At 51.2% G+C, this 19,969-nt stretch overlaps 1 protein-coding gene and 1 long non-coding RNA gene across 2 annotated transcripts in view; one reads left to right on the top strand and one right to left on the bottom strand.

The window, feature by feature from the left end:
• LOC310663273 overlaps window positions 1-19,969 on the bottom strand; it is a 297,785-nt gene that overhangs the window by 208,862 nt on the left and 68,954 nt on the right. The gene's annotated exons all lie outside the window — the stretch shown is intronic.
• The window catches only part of FGF11 (fibroblast growth factor 11), a 43,531-nt gene continuing 41,451 nt past the window's right edge, over window positions 17,890-19,969 (top strand). Inside the window, exon 1 of the mRNA XM_083410787.1 lies at window positions 17,890-18,524. Coding sequence (XP_083266913.1) covers window positions 18,332-18,524 — 193 coding nt within the window. The 5' untranslated portion in view covers window positions 17,890-18,331. The remainder of the gene's footprint in view (window positions 18,525-19,969) is intronic.

Genomic DNA, 19,969 nt, shown 5'->3' on the forward strand with positions numbered 1-19,969 from the left:
AATTTCGTGGCTACTGTCACCATCTGCAGTGATCATGGAGCCCAAGAAAGTCCTAAACGGCCTCAAAGGCCCAGTAGACCTGAAGGAGCGTCTCCACCCCCATCGTTCTGCCCGGACACTGAGGTCCAGCTCCGAGGGCCTTCTGGCAGTTCCTCACTGCGAGAAGCAAAGCTACAGGGAACAACAACAACTTATTATTTATACTGCGCCCATCTGGCTGGGTTTTACGGATCAATGGCCTCATTAGATAGTAAAATCCATGTTAAATTGCTGTTTTAAGGGTTGTTTTTAAAAGTCTGGAGCGGATTAATCCAACTTGCATTACTTTTTATGGAAAAGTGTGCCTTGGTTTTGGAACGCTTTGGTTTTGGAACAGATTAAGTTTGAGAACCAAGGTACCACTCTATATTATATCACTATATATGCACTCTACAATTCCATGCACGCTTGTCTAGTATCTAGGTACACAAGTCTTATTATCCAAATACCTTCATGGTTTATTTATAAACTCCTATGCTTTTTATAAATATGTTCCAAATATTGTTCTACTTGTCCATACAAAGTCTATGTCTGTAAGCAATCCATTCACAAATTGCAAGTTTTGTCATGTATTCAGTCCATTGACTAACAGGTGTATCTTTCCAGTGCATCGATATCAGTCTTTCGGCACGAAAAATCCATTTACAGTGTCCAATTGTCAAATTCTATATAGAAGGCATGTAATTCAAAAGAATATTTTCCTTTGAAAAATGTAACTTTTTTTCTGCACAGCCATGTTTATACAATCCAATGCTTTCTCCCAAAACTTGGTAAGCCTAGGACACTGTAAAAAACACGTGTTTCAGATAAGCATTATCCTTATTCCTGTCTCCAACTCCCTGCGGTGCAGCGCAGTCCTTTCCTACATAAATGTAAGAGTCCAATAATTCCAAATAACATTTTCTGTTGTATATCCTAGTTTAAGATCCATAGGCACCTTTGCTTCAAAGCTAAAACACCAAACAATTCAAAGGCACACGGCTCGCCGCAAAGCATCCTGGGACCCGTAGTTTTGTTAGGGCGCCGGGAATTCTAGCTCGGTGCGGGGGGGGGGCAAGCTATAATTCCCAGGATTCTAGGGAGCAACTTGCTCGCTTTTAAACTGCACGACGGCGCGATTGGCGCTGGCAGAGAATTTCCCCTTCCAAGAATTCGCCTAATCTCATTTGCCAACGCTACTTAAGCCGGTGACCAGCCACGCAGCTCTCTAATTAATTAATAAGCCAATTAGCGGCGTGATTAAGAGCTTCCTTTTGACCGCCCTGTCCGTCAAGTGCGGCGGGTGATGCCTGAGTTTTAGCGTGACGGAAGAGCATCTTTCTCCCCCCCCCCCAAATCAATCGAGGTGGCAGAAGGATGATCAGAGAGGCTTAAATTCTGAGCAAATTCAAACGTGGTCTAGAATAACAAGGGATTTATTCGGGGCCTGCCCTGGAATAACGAATATTAGGCCTCGCTTCGACATCATCGCCACCAGGGGGAAGCAGCTTAATAGAGAAACGCGGAGAGGTTAACCTCCACCTGCCCTCCTCCCCCCCAAAAAATTAGCTGCATCATAAGGAGGGGGGGAGAGAGAGAGGGAAGCTACAAGATCAAAGACACCGGCTGCTTGAAATTTATTGCATCTCTTTCCCGCGTTTCGCAAGCCCCTGATTCTGCAACCGCTGCAGAAAATAAATATTAGAGCTGGGAATGGGAATTAATGAAGGGCAGGCTGGGAAAAGCGATTCCCAAAGCTGGCCTCCCGCTAACACACACACACCTAGAGATGTGCAAATCCGATTTTTCCTTTTCCCAGTCTCCTCCAAGTTCAGGAAACAGCCCCCCAGACGATCCAAAGGGAGGGACTTTTTTTAATTCGGAGGAAAGGGGAGGAAGACGAGGCGACGCGATTGGGGTGACGAAATTACGCCCGGCATTGAAGAAGCGTTCCTCCTTCTCCCGTAGCAACAGAACGTGGGGATACGCAAAGGAACTGGACGCCGGAAGGTTCGGAAGCCAGGAAAGGAATTTCTCTGCTGTGCGGCACAGGGTTCAACGGCGGAACTCCCTGCCACAGGAGGCAGCGATGGCCACTCACCTGGATGGCTTTGAAAGAGGGTTGGGCAAATTCATGGAGGAGGAGGAGCTGTCCCAGAAACTCCAGCGGGTGCAGAATGCCGCGGTGAGGCTCTTTATGGGGTCTTTGCCATGGGATCACATTCATCCAGTGCTTTACCAGCTGCACTGGCTCCCAGTGGAGTACAGGATCAGGATTAAGATGCTGGTTTTAACCTTTAAAGCCCTATGCGGCCCAGGACCCACATAGCTATGGGACCGCCTCTCCTGGTACGCCCCACGGAAAGGTCCACAAATAACAACACTTTGGCGGTCCCAAGCCTCCAGGAGGTTAGATTGGTCTCAACTAGGGCCAGGGCCTTTTCAGTACTGGCCCCGACGTGGTGGAACACTCTGTCCCAAGAGACCAGGGCCCTGCGGGACTTGACATCTTTCCGCAGGGCCTGCAAGATGAAGCTGTTCCACCAGGCCTTTGGTTTGGACTCAGTCTGACCCTTATGCTTCCCTCCCCTTATGGCTTTGATCTATAGGCTACTTTTAAAATGAGGCTGTATTTTAAATTGCATTTTAACCAGTATTTTCAATTGTGTCCCCCCCCCCCCTTCTTTTTCCCCTATTATGTTTTTACTGTGATTTTATTGGTGTTAGCCGCCCTGAGCCCGGCTCTGGCCAGGGAGGGCAGGGTATGAATAAAATTCGTCAGAATTTAAGCGTGTGGTTTCTCCGGAATATACACAGTTTTCCTGCACGCAGTTTTGCTGAAAATACACAGTTTTGCCAATGCAACCTTTGCCCACCCCACACATATAATGAATTTTGCACACTATTTTCACGTTCGTTTCTAAGCTGGGCTGTCACCAATATGCTGATGACACTCAGCTCTATCTACTGATGGATGGCCACACTGACTCGGCCCCGGACACACGGACCAGATGCTTGGAAGCTGTGGCTGGATGGTTTCGTGGGAGCCGATTGAAACTAAATCCTTCGAAGACAGAGGTCCTCTGGCTGGGTCGGGATGGCATGGGGATGAGGGACCAACTCCCTTCTCTTGCGGGGGCCCAATTAGTGCCATTGCCTTCCGTTAAGAGTTATGGTGTAATCCTTGACGCCTCCCTTTCCATGGAGGCGCAGGTTACAGCAACAGCCAAGGTGACATTTTTCCACCTTCGCCGCATCAAGCAGTTGGTCCCTTACCTTTCCCGCCCCGACCTGGCCACAGTGATCCATGCGACGGTCATCTCCAGGCTTGACTACTGTAATTCGCTCCACGCGGGGCTGCCCTTGAAGCTGTCCCAGAAACTCCAGCGGGTGCAGAATGCTGCGGCGAGGCTCCTCACGGGGTCTCTGCCATGGGAGCATATTCACCCAGTGCTTTTCAAGCTGCACTGGCTCCCGGTGGAGTACAGGGTCAGGTTTAAGGTGCTGGTTTTGACCTTTAAAGCCCTACGCAGCCTAGGACCCTCGTACCTACGGGACCGCCTCTCCTGGTATGCCCCACAGAGGAGCTTAAGGTCCATAAATAGCAACACCCTAGTGGTCCCGGGCCCTAAGGAAGTTAGATTAGCTTCAACCAGAGCCAGGGCCTTTTCAACACTGGCCCCAGCCTGGTGGAACGCTCTGTCTCATGAGACCAGGGCCCTGCAGAGATGCAAGATTCTTGCAACAGAACCCCTGAACCCACCACATTTGGGGATTCCTTGTCCGGTGGGTGCAGTTTTTTCCCTAAATTATAGCTCTCCCCACAGGTCCTGACCCCCCTGGCAGGCTGAGATATCGCCGAGCCGAGCCAGGGAGTTCTGTCTAGGCAATTAGCAAATTGCCTTGGAAGAGGCCAGAGCTGCGAAAAGCTTTTTTTTTTTTTTTAAAGAAATCTTTATTATTTATTATCGGAGAGCAGGAGAGGGAGAGAGAAAATGAGGGTTTTATAGCAGGAACGTAAACGCTGAATGTGGTCCATTATTCCGCTAATGGATTTCATTGCCTCGCACGGAGCTCTTTGCATAACAGGTCCCAAGAACCTCTGGAAAACCCTCTGGCGTGGAAGGGGGTGTTTTGGGATAAGTGCGGGGGGGGGAATAAGGACCCCTCCCCAGCTAATCAATAATGAAACCGGCTCTGGCTAGGTGGGTGGGTGGAGAGGAGATGGTGTGAGGGGTTTTTTCTTGCAGGGGGTGTTTATAGCCACTGGGTCTGGAACACAAACCTGATGGATTGCAGTAAAGGATGGTGAAACCCAGTATACTGTTTCCAAGGATGGACAGCTCAGGGAGGCCACAAGCAGGGCTCTCCATTGGCTCCCCCAGCATCTGAGACTCAGAGGTAGACTGACTCTGCAAATGGAGGATTTCAGGCCAAGGAGGGGGTGAAGAGAGGCTGGTACGCAGGCTGAGACCCTTCCCACCCGCGGACTGTCTCTCCAGAGTGGCGCATGCTCTGGTTATCTCCCGCTTGGACTACTGCAATGCGCTCTACGTGGGACTACCTTTGAAGGTGACCCGGAAACTGCAATTCATCCAGAATGCAGCAGCCAGACTGGAGACTGGGAGCGGCTGCCGAGACCACGTAACACCGGTCTGGAAAGACCTTCATTGGCTCCCGGGATGTTTCTGAGCACCGTGCCACCACCGAGAAGGCCCTCTGCCTGCTTCCCTGTAGCTTTGCTTCTCGCAGGGAGGGAACCGCCAGAAGGCCCTCGGAGCTGGACCTCAGTGTCTGGCAGAATGATGGGGGTGGAGACGCTCCTTCAGATATACTGGGCCTTTGAGGCTGTTTAGGGCTTTCAAGGTCAGCACCAACACTTTGAATTGTGCTCAGAAACGTACTGGGAGCCAACGTAGGTCTTTCAGGACTGGTATTATGTGGTCTCGGCGGCTGCTCCCAGTCCCCAGTCTGGCTGCTGCATTCTGGATTAGTTGTAGTTTCCGGGTCACCTTCAAAGGTAGCCCCACATAGAGCGCATTGCAGTAGTCCAAGCGGGAGATAACCAGAGCATGCACCACTCTGGCCAGACAGTCTGCGGGCAGGTAGGGTCTCATCCTGCGTACCAGATGGAGCTGGCAGACAGCTGCCCTGGACACAGAACTGACCTGCGCCTCCATGGACAGCGGTGAGTCCAGAATGACTCCCAGGCTGCGCACCTGGTCCTTCAGGGGCACAGTTGCCCCATTCAGGACCAGGGAGTCCTCCACACCTGCCCGCCTCCTGTCCCCCCAAAACAGTCCTTCTGTCTTGTCAGGATTCAACCTCGATCTGTTAGCCGCCATCCATCCTCCAACCGCCTCCAAACAGTGATGCTTCTGAATCTCAGCTGCTTGAAACAACAGGAAGGGAGAGGGATCTTGAGTTCGAATCCTGCTTGCCGGTTTCCTTTGGGGCAGCTGCCTGGCCACTAGAAGAGGGAGCTGGCCTAGATGGGCCCCTGGCCTCATCCAGGAGCAGGGTCTTCCAGTCTCCTTGTGGAACCTCCAGGTCCAAGAGTAGTCTATCTGGATTCTTAGGTTCTATGGGGCATGTGGACCCCATGGGGACAGGATACAGGACTTGATCCGGCAGGGTTCGCCTTATGTTCTTACGTTGAGAACGGCTGCAATCGTCAGCTGGCTCCAAACCTATGGAAACTGCTCCATTTAGGGGGGTTCAGTCTATGATCCACTCTGCACATCAGGGTTTGGGGTTCAGGTGTCCACCAGAGCCAGATGTCCAGCCCCTCCCAATACACGCAGTTCCCACTTTGGCCATCAGGGGGCAGTAGCTGCCTTCAGGTCCCTGTCTTGGCTGGGACTGAGCCAATAGCCCTTGGCCACCGGACAGGGAGCTGTCAGCGAACAGAAACACTTATGAAAATTTGATAGGCGCACCCATTAATTACAGCTCTCCGGAGAGCTGTCCTCTCCCGCTTTAAGTGCCTCTTCAATCGCTTCCTCTTCTGGAAAGGACTCGGACTCCTGGGTTCTCTGCTCGGCTTTGGGCCTTCTCGGTGGCTTCTAGCATTGTCAGGTCTGAAGTCTCCAGGTTGGCCAGCCAAACCTCCAGGAGGTTTGAATCTCCAGGTCAGCAGATTAAAGGATTAGGGTGAAGGTCTTAAAAAGTCATGGCACAAAAGGAAAAGGAATGAGGAGGGGAGAGGAAAGAATGAAGAGCAAGATGCCGAATTGTTGACATTGGAAGGTTCTTCCGATGACCAGGCGGAATCAGAGGAGGACATAGGCATTTCGAATTTCAGTGGCGCCTTGATAACCAGATAATAATATTACTTAATATTTTAATGTTTCAATATTTGAATGTTGTATTTTAATCTTGTTTTTAAGTTGTATACATTCAGCTTGTTTTTATTATTGCTTGTTAGCCGCCCTGAGCCTGGCCTTGGCTGGGGAGGGCGGGGTATAAATAAAATTTATTATTATTATTATTATTATTATAACGCTGATATTCTTTTGCTTCTTGACCCCTGTGCAACTGTACTCATTCTGCATTCCTACCCTACGGTTTCGCTTTTCGTCTTTGAACTTTCCTCCGTCGCCGTAACACCCCTCTCGTTTGGTGTGCGTTAGAAAACGGCGTTGACCAAAAAAACCCTTCGCACACACACCCAGAGAAAAAGCACTCTGTGCATGCTCAGAGGGGATGGTGCTCAAACCCAGCATCCTTTCTGCAGGAGCTGGGAACGTGGCAGTCTGAACTAAGAAGAATTCGTCATGAATAATAGCAGAGAGACAGGAATTAAAGAACCTTTTATTGAGGGTGAAAGAGGAGAGCGCAAAATATGGTCTGAAGCTCAACATCAAAAAAACGAAGATCGTGGCCACTGGGCCCATCACCTCCTGGCAAATAGAAGGGGAAGAAATGGAGGCAGTGAGAGATTTTACTTTCTTGGGCTCCATGATCACTGCAGATGGTGACAGCAGCCACGAAATTAAAAGAGGCCTGCTTCTTGGGAGAAAAGCAGTGACAAACCTAGACAGCATCTTAAAAAGCAGAGACATCACCTTGCCGACAAGGGTCCGTATAGTTAAAGCCATGGTTTTCCCAGTAGTGATGTATGGAAGTTAAACCATGAAGAAGGCTGATCGCCGAAGAATGGATGCTTTTGAATTCTGGTGCTGGAGGAGACTCTTGAGAGTCCCATGGACTGCAAGAAGATCCAACCTCTCCATTCTCAAGGAAATGAGCCCTGAGTGCTCACTGGAAGGACAGATCCTGAAGCTGAGGCTCCAAGACTTTGGCCACCTCATGAGAAGAGAAGACTCCCTGGAAAAGACCCTAATGTTGAGAAAGATGGAGGGCACAAGGAGAAGGGGACAACGGAGGACGAGATGGTGCGACAGTGTTCTCGAAGCTACCAGCATGAGTCTGACCAAACTGCGGGAGGCAGTGGAAGACAGAAGGGCCTGGCGTGCTCTGGTCCGGGGGGGTCACGAAGCGTCGGACATGACTAAACGACTAAACAACAACAATAAGAAAATGGCGTCGACCAAAAAAACCCTTTGCGCACACACCCAGAGAAAAAGCACTCTGTGCATGCTCAGAGGCACCGGGACCGTGGCCTAAGAACGTGAACTGGGAACGTGAACTAAGAAGCGTTCGTCGTGAATAATAGCAGAGAGACAGGATCCGAAAGAGACTTTCCGCGGCGTCTCCTGGGATGTGGGGCGGCCATGTGCTTCTTTGCTGCTCGCCCGCCAAATGTCACCACAGGCCGTGGGCAAAGCGGTTTGGGGGTGAACCAGCTGCCTGCACCAGCTCTGTCCCTTCCTCCTGCGAGAGGCGCATCCGTGTGTGAGAATTTAATGAGCCTCCGCTGTGGGGCTGAGGCCTTGGAGAGAGAGAGGCAGAAAGATGGAGAAGGGATTTCGGAGTGGAGAAGACCTGGTTTGTCACCCAAGCGGACGGGCAGAGAGGGAGAGCTTTTTCCGGTGCCCTCTACATAATTCACCGCCACGCCTGCCTGCCTGCCGTCACATGGACTAAGCTTTCTTGAGAAACAAGGCGTCCCAAAATACAGACGGTGAACGGATTTGCATGGAAATTCAACCCAGGGGAAGCGAGGAAGTCGCTTAACAATGTTAACAATTTTTAATAAGATTAGGATTTGTGTTTGTTGGTCTTGTTTGTTTATAATTTTGTGAAAATTAATGAAAAAAAATTGAAAAAAACAAAACAAGAATACAGATGTTGAGAGTGTGCGCAAAGGCGCTGTTTCTAAGCTGCGGTATTTATAAAGGCTCGAACCCGGTGCTTTTTTCCCTGGGGGACACGGTTTGGGGACACGTACCCCTAAACATTTTGTGAATCTAGGTTTGGCCTCACGGAGGGGCAGTATTTCAATATGAGTAGGGAAATGATGCGCTGGAGCCCAAATTGATGAAAAAGGGAGAATGATAATAGTTCGAATTGAAGTTCAGGGAGAGGATATATATTGGGTAGGAATCTATGGCCCAAACGATAATAAAGCAGAATTTTTATAAAAGAATTTAGAAAATGAGAGTAGCCCTAAACGTTTTGTGAATCTAAGTTTGGCCTCATGGAGGGGCAGTATTTCAATATGAGTAGGGAAATGATGAAAAAAGATGAAAAAGGGAGAATGATAATCATTCAAATTAAAGTTCAGGGAGAGATATTTTTGTAGGAGTCTATGCCCCAAACAATAATAAAGCAGAATTTTATTTTAAAAATTAGAAAATGAGAGTACCCCTAAACATTTAAAAGCACTGCCCCTGCCTATTTTAATCCCTTTAATTGTGGAACTTTAGACATTTTTCGGTTGATATTTTATTGAGTTTCACTTACAAGAGGGGAGGGGAAAGGGTGTGAGAAAGAAAAATACAAAAAAATATGCAGTATATACAATAAGTGCAATCAATTACACTTCCGCAGATTACCGTAAAGAAATAAATGTCGTCCCAGTAGGGTTATTAATGGCCTATGACGTTGTTTGGAAACTGGTTCCAAATGTCTATGCGTTTGTCCAGAGAAAGTCTACGTCAAGCCGCTCCTAGGTTGTGAGTGTTGTCGTATTGTCAATCCGTTGAAAGGGACCCCGTGGGGTCATCTAGTCCAACCCCCTCTCATGCCCCCGAGAGAAAAATAATAAACATAGAGTTGTAGATTGGGGGGTGGGGACAGGCAGTTGCGGTGTGGAGCAAGCGGACAGCAGGAAAAAAGAATTTCCCCTCCTCTCATAACACCATTGAAGCTGAATGTTGGGAGGTGCCTAGGACAGAGAAAATAAATTCTTTCCTCACACGGTGCAAAGTTGAACCACGGAACTCCCTGCCACAAGGCCACCACCTTGGATGGCATTGAAAGAGGATTGGTGTCTTGGGGGACCACTTTGTAAGGCTATCGATGGCTGCGAACAAGGCCGGATTTAGGTTTGATGAGGCCCTCAGCTACTGAAGGTAATGGGGCCAATTCTATGTCCAGCTGTCCTTCGTCAGCAACAAATTGATGCTGTTTTTTCGTGTCAAATATATGCTAGATGGTCATTGATGGACCGAATAGGTATCTCAAGCCATTTGCCCATCTTGCCCTGCAACCAGTCCATGCAGAATGTAGGCACCCTATATATAGAAAGGAGCAAACCAGGGATATTTTAGGGAGCAGGCGGGGCCCGTGACTTACATCTAGGAGCCTACACAACACAAAACACTGTTGCTGTAGGTAGGTGCTATTTTATTTGCTTTTTATCTTATATTTTGGAAATGTACATCCAGTTTTTCCCCCTCTACATTTTTTTTGGGGCCCCAAGAGAGTGAGGGACGTGGGTGGCGCTGTGGGTTAAACCACAGCGCCTGGGACTTGCCGATCAGAAGGTCGGCGGTTCGAATCCCCGCAATGACGGGGTGAGCTCCCGTTGCTCTGTCCCTGCTCCTGCCAACCTAGCAGTTCGAAAGCACGTCAAAGTGCAAGTAGATAAATAGGTACCGCTCCGGCGGGAAGGTAGACGGCGTTTCCGTGCGCTGCTCTGGTTCGCCAGAAGCGGCTTAGTCCTGCTGGCCACATGACCCGGAAGCTGGACGCCGGCTCCCTTGGCCAGTAAAGCGAGATGCGCGCCGCAACCCCAGAGTCGGCCGCGACTGGACCTAATGGTCAGGGGTCCCTTTACCAAGAGAGTGGGGCCCTAGGCTATAGCTTGTTTAGCTTATATGTGAATCCAGCACTGGCCATGATCCAGAATGGCTCTGCTCTGCCTCCAGCAGGAAAAAGCAGAGTGGCTCTTGAGTTCGAATCCTGCTTGTGGGTTTTCCTTGGGGGGGGGGGAAGGTTGGCCACTGCAGGAACAGGAGGCGGCCGTCGGCCCAGCTGTAGGGCTCAGCGGGAGCTCTCTTGCGTTGGGGCTTCAAACCTGTTAACGGAGAAATCTGAGGGCTCCCTTGGACAAGAAACAAGGACGCCAGCCAGGAACACCAGAGCAAAACAGTCTTTATTGAAGAGTGTCAGGACAGGACTCCAGCCTGCCACCAGGTGGGACAAGATGGAAGCCCCAAACAAAAGAGAACCCAAACTTTTATTAGCTGCTAACCCCCCCATGTTACACCCCCCCCAAACTACATCACTCATACATCATGAAAGGGGAGGTCTGGTGGCCGTAATCTGAGCATCCTGGACCCTGCCCCATGACATTCAAATATATAAAAGGATGTCACCTAGAGGAGGGAGAAAGGTTGTTTTCTGCTGCTCCAGAGAAGCGGACACGGAGCAATGGATCCAAACTACAAGAAAGAAGATTCCACCTAAACATGAGGAAGAACTTCCTGACAGTAAGAGCTGTTTGACAGTGGAATTTGCTGCCAAGGAGTGTGGTGGGGTCTCCTTCTTTGGAGGTCTTTAAGCAGAGGCTTGACAACCATATGTCAGGAGTGCTCTGATGGTGTTTCCTGCTTGGCAGGGGGTTGGACTCGATGGCCCTTGTGGTCTCTTCCAACTCTATGATTCTATTCTATTCTATTCTATTCTATTCTATTCTATTCTATTCTCCTTGCCCTCCACCAAACACCCATCAAGTGAAACAAAAGGGATCTTTACATTTCCCAGCCAAGTTCATCCCACCCTTTTGTCTTCATCTGGGTTTGTTCTTTCTGGCATGGCTACCTGTCTGGCACTCAGGTATCAGGATGCCAGGGATGATCACTCAGGCAGAGGGGCTGCTGAGTAGCTGAGCTCACAGGTCTAGATGAATTTCTGAAGTTTTCCCAGTGAGCCAGTACATAGATCCATTGATCAGCGAATTCTTACATTTGGTATCGTGCAGCAGAGGCCCTTTGAAGAGAAAGGAAGAAACTGTGATGGGGTGTTTTGTGGGGACAAATCACAAAAGCCACAAAAGCGATTGTGCTGGTTTTGGTAGTGGGCTGCATGTGCCTGATATCTGCTGGAGGGGCAAACACCCCCCCCAACCGATACATAAATCCCTGCAACAAACCTCAGGTTAGTTCCGGGTGTCCCTTTGACCCCGGTGAGAATGGCTAACCCCAGATGCACCCAAATTGTGGGAGAGATGGAGAGGTCAGGAATCCTCGTGTTGACAGATGAAGAAGCCTCTGAGCTCGCCTCCGGTTCAGGGCTGTTTCGTAATGTGTTTCCAAGCGGCGCAACCCCCCCCCCCCCTGAGATTCTCCTTTCTCTGGAGGTGATGGGTGCCCCCACTCACACATATACGGTTCAACCCCACGGAGAACACATGAAACACACACACACATGCACAGATCGAGGCATACACAGGGAGCCGTCCGGCACGATTTGAGCAGCATTACATAATAACTCCGTTGCTCGGCTCCTTCTGTTTGTTTTTTGAAACCTGTATGAAATTTTAATGCCGTGTGTGGAAGGGAGGCCAGAAAAACCACGAGGCACAGTGCGCACACCAGAGAGGGCGCACGGCACACCCACCGCGTTCCGAGAGAGGGAGGAACCCACCAGGGTGTTTTTTCTTCTCCTCGCATTCAGGGTGAATCTCGTAGAGTTTCAGAGCTGGGCTCCCCAAAGGTCATCTGGTCCAACCCGCCCCCACAATGAAGGAATCGCAGCTTAAAGGAGGCCCGGGACAGGTTAACCTCTGCTTGGAAACCTCCGAGGGAGGAGAGTCCATCGAGGGAGTCTCTTACGACGTCGAACGGCTCTTAACCTCAGAAAGTTATTCCCGGTGTTTCGTCCGAATCTCCTTCCTTGGCATTTGAATCCATCAGTTCGGATAATAATAATAATATTTTATTTATACCCCACCCTTCCCGGTTCAAAAACCGGGCTCAGGGCGTCTAACTACAAATTTAAAACACTTAATTACAAAAGCAGCATAAAAAACATGAGTAACAATAAAATTCAAAAATCAGTTTAGGGGAAAGAAGCATTAGATAATCCCCAGGGCCAGCTGGCAGAATTGGTCCTACTTGGGCCAGCGAGGAGGCCAGGGGAGAATTAGCTGTGGGATCCCAGAGCGGGTGAGGGAAGGGAAGGGAAATAAAAGATCAGGCTGAATTTGAATTAAAGGCCAGGCGGAATAGCTCTGTCTTACAGGCCCTGCGGAAGGAGGTTACATCCTGCAGGGCCCTGGTCTCCTGGGACAGAGCATTCCACCAGGTCGGAGCCACCACTGAGAAGGCCCTGGCCCTGGTGGAGGATAGTCTGGCTTCCTTAGGGCCCGGGACCTCTAAACTAGAGTTTTTCATGGGCCTTCATGTCCTCTGCGGGACATACCAGGAGAGGCGGTCCCAGTTACCCTCCAGAGCAGCAGAAAACCAGCTTGCTCAATTTCCCAAGTGGCAGCAGCTCTTCATATATTTGAAGATTGCTATCGCATCTTCTCCATGCGAAACATGCCCTCCTCCTTCGACTGTTCCTCATCAGGCGTGGTTTCCAGGCCCTTGGTTATCCTGGTCGCCCTCTTTGCCTACCTTCCAGTTTGTGCATCTCCTCCTCAAACTGAGGTGCCCAGAACTTTGGGAAACATTATATTTGCTGCAGATGAAAGGAAATCTCTTGTTTTTGATAGGCAGGAAACCTGCACTGAAATCTGTAGTAATTATTATTATTATTATTATTATTATTATTATTATTAATACCCTGCCCTCCCCAGCCAAGACCGGGCTCAGGGCGGCTAACACCCGATATAAAAACAAACTGATTGAAATACAACTTAAAAACAAGATTAAAATACAACATTAAAACACAGCCTAATATGATGTCTGTTCCTGGCAATCGCCCTTCAGCGATTCGCAGAGCTCCTCTGATGTCACAGAATGTCCGCAGGCGGTTCTGGTGCCGTCGACGGAATGCTCAAAAGCAGCTTTCTGTGTGGGAAGGGGGAAAGGTCAGTTTGGCTGGGGGGGGGGGGACTCTGAACCAGCCCCGCGGAGAAGAGAAGCAACTGAGGGTTGGCACGAAGGCTGAGAAGGCAACAGAGTTTAGGCGTCTCGGAGGCCAACAAAGCAGAGTTTGGTGCGTCCGCGTTTCAGGTATTGATTTGAAGCAAGCGGCCAAATCACTGGCGGCCGGCGTCTAGCAGAGGAAGGTTTGCAAAAGGGCATTGTCAGTCTAAGTCGCTCGCAGTGTCCTGTCCAGCACCTAGCACACCAGTGGTAAACCGGGCATGATCCGGGAAACAGCAATGCCTCTTCCTTAGTGGATTGGGGGCAGGTCTCCTGTACGCATAGCTCAAGAGTTCGGGTGTCTTCCTCCAGCAAAAAGACAGTGTTTGTGTTGTGTAGGCTCCTAGATGTAAGTTATGGGCCCCGCCTGCTCCCTAAAATATCACGGGTTTGCTCCTTTCTATATATAGGGTGCCTACATTCTGCATGGGACGCAGGTGGTGCTGTGGGTTAAACCACAGAGCATAGGGCTTGCCGATCAGCAGGTCGGCGGTTCGAATCCCCGCAATGGGGTGAGCTCCCGTTGCTCGGTCCCTGCTCCTGCCAACCTAGCAGTTCGAAAGCACGTCAAAGTGCAAGTAGATAAATAGGTACCGCTCCGGCGGGAAGGTAAACGGTGTTTCCGTGCGCTGCTCTGGTTTGCCAGAAGCGGCTTAGTCATGCTGGCCACATGACCCGGAAGCTGTATGCCAGCTCCCTTGGCCAGTAAAGCGAGATGAGCGCCTCAATCCCAGAGTCGGTCACGACCGGACCTAATGGTCAGGGGTCCCTTTACCTTTATATATAGGGTGCCTACATTCTGCTGGGCTGGCTGGGCTGGATGAATCCCTAGCCGGAATTAAGATTGCTGGAAGAAATATCAACAACCTCAAATATGCAGATGACACAACCTTGATGGCAGAAAGTGAGGAGGAATTAAAGTACCTTTTATTGAGGGTGAAAGAGGAGAGCGCAAAATATGGTCTGAAGTTCAACATCAAAAAAACGAAGATCATGGCCACTGGGCCCATCACCTCCTGGCAAATAGAAGGGGAAGAAATGGAGGCAGCGAGAGATTTTACTTTCTTGGGCTCCATGATCACTGCAGATGGTGACAGCAGCCACGAAATTAAAAGACACCTGCTTCTTGGGAGAAAAGCAATGACAAACCTAGACAGCATCTTAAAAAGCAGAGACATCACCTTGCCAACAAAGGTCCGTATAGTAAAAGCTATGGTTTTCCCAGTAGTGATGTATGGAAGTGAGAGCTGGACCATAAAGAAGGCTGATCGCCGAAGAATTGATGCTTTTGAATTCTGGTGCTGGAGGAGACTCTTGAGAGTCCCATGGACTGCAAGAAGATCAAACCTCTCCATTCTGAAGGAAATCAGCCCTGAGTGCTCACTGGAAGGACAGATCCTGAAGCTGAGGCTCCAAGACTTTGGCCACCTCATGAGAAGAGAAGACTCCCTGGAAAAGACTCTGATGTTGGGAAAGATGGAGAGCACAAGGAGAAGGGGACGACGGAGGATGAGATGGTTGGATAGTGTCTTCAAAGCTAGAAACATGAGTCTGACCAAACTGCGGGAGGCAGTGGAAGACAGAAGTGCCTGGCGTGCTCTGGTCCAGGGGGTCACGAAGAGTCGGACACGACTAAACGACTAAACAACAACAACAACAACACATTCTGCATGGACTGGCATGGGCAAATGGCTTGAGATACCTATGAGGTCCATAAATGACCATAGAGCCTATATTCAACATACAAAAAACCAGGGACAATTTGTTGTTGACAAAGGACAGCTGGACCTATAAAGGGCCCCATTACCTTCAGTAGCTTAGGGCCTCATCAAACGAAAATCTGGCCCTGTGTATATGGTGGTCTTGTAGTAAGGTTAAAATTTAAAAACAAATAAAACATAACCTACAGACCGCAGCAGGGTTTTGTGTTGTGTAGGCTCCTGTGATGTAAGTCGTGGGCCCCGCCTGCTCCCTAAAATATCCCGGGTTTGCTCCTTTCTATATATAGGGTGCCTACATTCTGCATGGATTGGTTGCAGGGCAAGAAGGGCAAATGGCTTGAGATACCTATGAGATCCATCAATGACCATAGAGCATATATTCTACACAAAAAAACTGGGACAATTTGTTGTTGAGAAAGGACAGCTGGACATAGAAAGGGCTCCATTACCTTCAGTGGCTTAGGGCCTCATCAGACCTAAATCTGGCCCTGGGCTAGATCACCCTGGGGGTGGGGGTGGGGGCGCAACTCTACAATTGCACCATTTTATCCAGGGCAGGGGGCAAGGGGCAGCCAGGTGAAAGGGGGGCAACAGAGACACGGACCCCCTACCCTGTCTTCCTCGCCTCTCGCTGCCCCAGAGTTTTGTTCCTTCTCTCCCCCATTCCAAAGAGAGATGGATTCAAAAGCAGAGGGGGGCTTTTTTGGCTCTTCAGGGGGACAGGCGACCCCCCCCTCGCCTCCTCCCTCTCCCCCCTGCTGAAAACCTATAGCTCCCCGATGAGAGATTCCCTAATTTCCATGTCTATTGACTGCTCCCAGGGTGGGAATATGCAGCCATTAGTCCTTGTCCCAGTTCCATCGATCTGTAAAGGCTCTCTCTCCTCGCCCCTGGCAAACGCAGCAGCCGGGAGGCCTGTGATTTAAGGGGCGTGCGGTGCGGTTAATTTGTACACACACAAATCCTAAAGTGTTGCTGAGATCAAATCCGTTCCAGAAACCACACCTTTCCGCTCCCTCTCTTCTCTGGAAGAGAGACATATGAGGAACAGGCTCGGTGGTGATGGGAATTGAACTCTGCACGTGGTCAGGGGCTCCTTGTTTAGACCAAAAAAAACACACTGTGGGAATGGAGTTGTTGGTTTTGTTCGTTACCGTGGTTATAGGTAGCAATTGTGGTATCCTTGTGATAGGTATCCTTGTGATAATATAGGTATCCTTGTGATGGGTAGCAATTGTTCCCATTGAGCAGAAGGCAAACTGAGGCCGAGAAAGAAGAGGTTCGAGGGAAGTCCTGGCCAGCTGAGACAAAGCCACTCTGTACATGCTCAGATTCCCCTTTGTTGTTTGAGATGGTTTACCTGTCTGAAAGGTGTACTGACCCCACCTAGGCGCTGTCTCGCACGAGGCATTAATTCACCCCCCAAACAACCCTAAGGTCACCCCAGGAGTCAGCACCAACCCCCCCAACCCCCGTTGCCCGCATCTAACACGCATTTAAAGCTTCCCTTGTGGAACCCTGGGAATTATAGTTTCCAAAGGGGGTGGTGGGAATTGTAGCTCCATGGAAGGTTAACTACAGCCTCCAGGATTCTGGGGAGGAGAGACGCCAAGCGCGCTCTACACGTGTTCCAAACGCGCTTTCGATGCGCGGTACGGATACGACCCTCCGCTAGGGGGGCGCCCGCTCCTCTCCTATCGGGAAACGGGAGACGCGTCGCGTCGCCTGCAGGGGGCGCTGCCGGCAAACCTGCGCTGACCCACATGGAATGGGTGCAATGGGGTTTTGGGGGGCGGGAGGGGGCGCGCACGTGTCGCTTGTGTTGAGTCCTTGCACGACCCCCTCCCACCCCAAGACCCCTTACTGAGCCAGGGAAACCCCACCCCCCACCCCGCCTCCAGGGACCCTTCCCAAAGTCAGCGCGACCCTTGCGGAGATTTTCTTGCCATGACTCATTACATTCCTATCCGGAGCTTCACCCCACGGCGGGGGGGGGGGGCCGAGGGGACACCCCAAAAGGGTTTCTCCCCCCATTAAACCCACCCACACCCGTAACGATGCGCGTCCAAACCCCATACCCTCCACCCACCCCCGTCTCCAATCTCTACGGATTAATTTCAATTAATTCTTCGGGGGGGGGGACTCCCCGGCTTCCTTCCGCAGACAGAAAGGGGCGTCTCCCCCCCCCCAATCAATGCCCCAGGAGAGGAAGACGGACCCCCCCAAAATATATCAAAATACACCTTTATATGGGGAGGGGGCTGCCTGCCCCTCCTCCCTGGGCGATAAAGACTTTCTCTTGTTCCACGCCCCCCCCCCCGCACGCCCAAGGGTGCCTAACGGACTGGGGCACTATCTCGCCCCCCCCCCCGAGCTTTGTCACGGGTGTGTGACAGAATCCCTCTCTCCCTCCCTCCCCCACCCCTCCCTTTTCTGCTCTCTTCTCCTCCGTCTATCCCTTAACACACCCAGATCAACTCCCCACCCCCCCCACCTCGATCCAGGAGATCTCTCGCTTTCTTTCTCTCTCTGCCCACCCCCTGGGCTTCTCCCTCCCTCCCTCCCTCCCTCTCCACACATAATTAACCTCTGAAGCTCTGAAGGACAACGGGGTCTCCTCCCCGCCCCCCCCCCTCCATCCATCCATCCATCGCTCCCTCCCTCCCTCCAAGCGCAGCGGAAGCCGGGATGGAGACGGCACTCCGGCGAAGGCGGCGGCGGCGAGGGATCCGTCATGGGATCCACTCCTAGCACGAGAGGGAGAGCCAGCCGTCGGCAGAGACCCCCCTCTCTTTCGGAGGGGGGCGCCCTTTTCCCGGGGCTGCCCCGGAGGAGGGAGGCGATCTCCACCTTGGAGTCACCCTAAAAAGAAGAGGAGGAGATACCCAGGGTTTTTTTTATTTTCCCTTTTTTTGGAACCGCTGGCGGGGCTCGAACCCGCCGCCGCCGCCGCCGCCCCGTCGGATTGACAGCCGCGCCGTCCGGCCGGAGAGCGGCGGGATCCGCAGCGCATCTTCGCCGGGACGCCTTGACCTGGGAGGGCGTGGAAGGAGAGGAGAGGGAGAGAGAGAGAGGAAGGGGCGCCCCCTCGCCCCCCCAAAAACCCCCTCGCCCCCTTAGTCCTGCTCGCCTCCGGATGGGGCAGGCATGGCCGCCTTAGCCAGCTCCTTGATCCGGCAGAAACGGGAGATCCGCGACCCGGTGGCCAGCCGGCCCGTCTCCACGCAGAGGAAGGTTTGCCCTCGAGGGACCAAGTCTTTATGCCAGAAGCAACTGCTCATTTTAATCTCCAAAGTCAGACTGTGCGGGGGGAGAAAGGGGCGGCTGGAGAAAACGCCCGGTAAGTCGCCCCCTCCCCACTTTACACCCTTGCGGAGAGGGGGTCCCGGTTCCTGGATCTCTCCGGAGGAGGGGTGGGCAGGCACGAGGTAGGTCCTGGGTTGTAGCTCAGCCGGGGAGCGACTGCTCCGAGTGCAGAAGGATGCTGCCTGCCCGGGTCTGGAAATCGTGGAGAGCTTCTGCCGGCCAGTCCTGAGCTATCTGGTCCTGTCTTCCCTGGGTCTTAAGGGGGAACCATGAGGTCTAGAATCTTGGCTTCGTTTGTAAAGGAAGGCTTGTAGCTGGGCGGTGGAGCACCTGCTTGGGAGTGCAGAAGGTGGCAGGGTTCGGTCAGATTCTGGCTCAAAATCCTGGAGAGACACTGCGGGCCAGTGCTGGCAACGTTGAACTGGCTGGCCCAAGGCTCTGGATAGGTGTGTGATGCAAATGCCTTCGAAACACGCAGTGTTTGGAGTGTGTTCTTCTGCCCCAAAGCCCTGCAGTGATAGGACCCTCGCTCCCCCAAATTTGTTGGGGTGTGAGTTATCTGCACACTGCAGTGGCTGGAGGTCAACAGCAGGGGGCGCCGTCCCATTGCGGTTAATGCAGACCTTGGGGCGAGGGGAGGGATTCTGTTTCTAGGGGGTCCACAGGACTGGGCGGTACCCCAAATATATATATATATATCCCGGGGTCAACGGCTTGGCACGATTGTTGTAAATATGGACTGTCCTTTGTGAGTTGCAGGGCCCTGGGTTCAACAGTAGGAGGCGCTGTTTGCAACCTTGCGCTTCCATAGGTCTCCTGCAGGGGGCGTTGGTTATGCGGCTTGACGGAAGTGTTGTCTCCTCCGAGTCAGCAGTAGGGGGCGCCGTTCTGCAATGGCGTGATCGTCTGTTTCTGCAATCTCTTGGATAGCAGTGGGACTCATTGCTGCAGGAAAAAGCCTGTTCAGTCTCTTGAGAACTAGAAACTTAGGTAGAAGAGGCACATATCGAATGTATAAACCAACAAATTTCAGGCGCACCCTGGAGGGGCTTCTATGGAGTGGGGTGCCCGGTGCCCCCTGTTGGCTGAAAATGTTATTAAAGTACAAATTTATTTTACTTTTAACTGGTCCATCTGAACCTGGAAATAAATAGCGGGCAAGTTTATACCGTACAGACGTACGGGACAGTGGAATGTGTGGTCCCTGCAAAGTTGGGCGGGTAATTTTGAAGAAATAAATAATTCCGGCGCTGGTTTTTGCAGCTTAAACTTTGTCAAACTATTTCCTACCGGGAAATGTTTCGGCTTCTGTTGTCGAGTTTTCTGAAGGATCGATCTTTTAGTTCTGAGGAAACTTAGCAGGCTTTTGAATCCGTAGTAACAATTATTTGCAGCCGTTTCTGAGGCTGTGGCGAGGCCTGTCACCAAGTCTGGGCCTTTAAACCTCAGCGGTGGGGGGGAACCGCCGTATTCCAGTCC

This window comes from Podarcis tiliguerta, assembly GCF_965153285.1.
Source record: "Podarcis tiliguerta genome assembly, chromosome: 13".
NCBI classification, from domain to species: domain Eukaryota; kingdom Metazoa; phylum Chordata; class Lepidosauria; order Squamata; family Lacertidae; genus Podarcis; species Podarcis tiliguerta.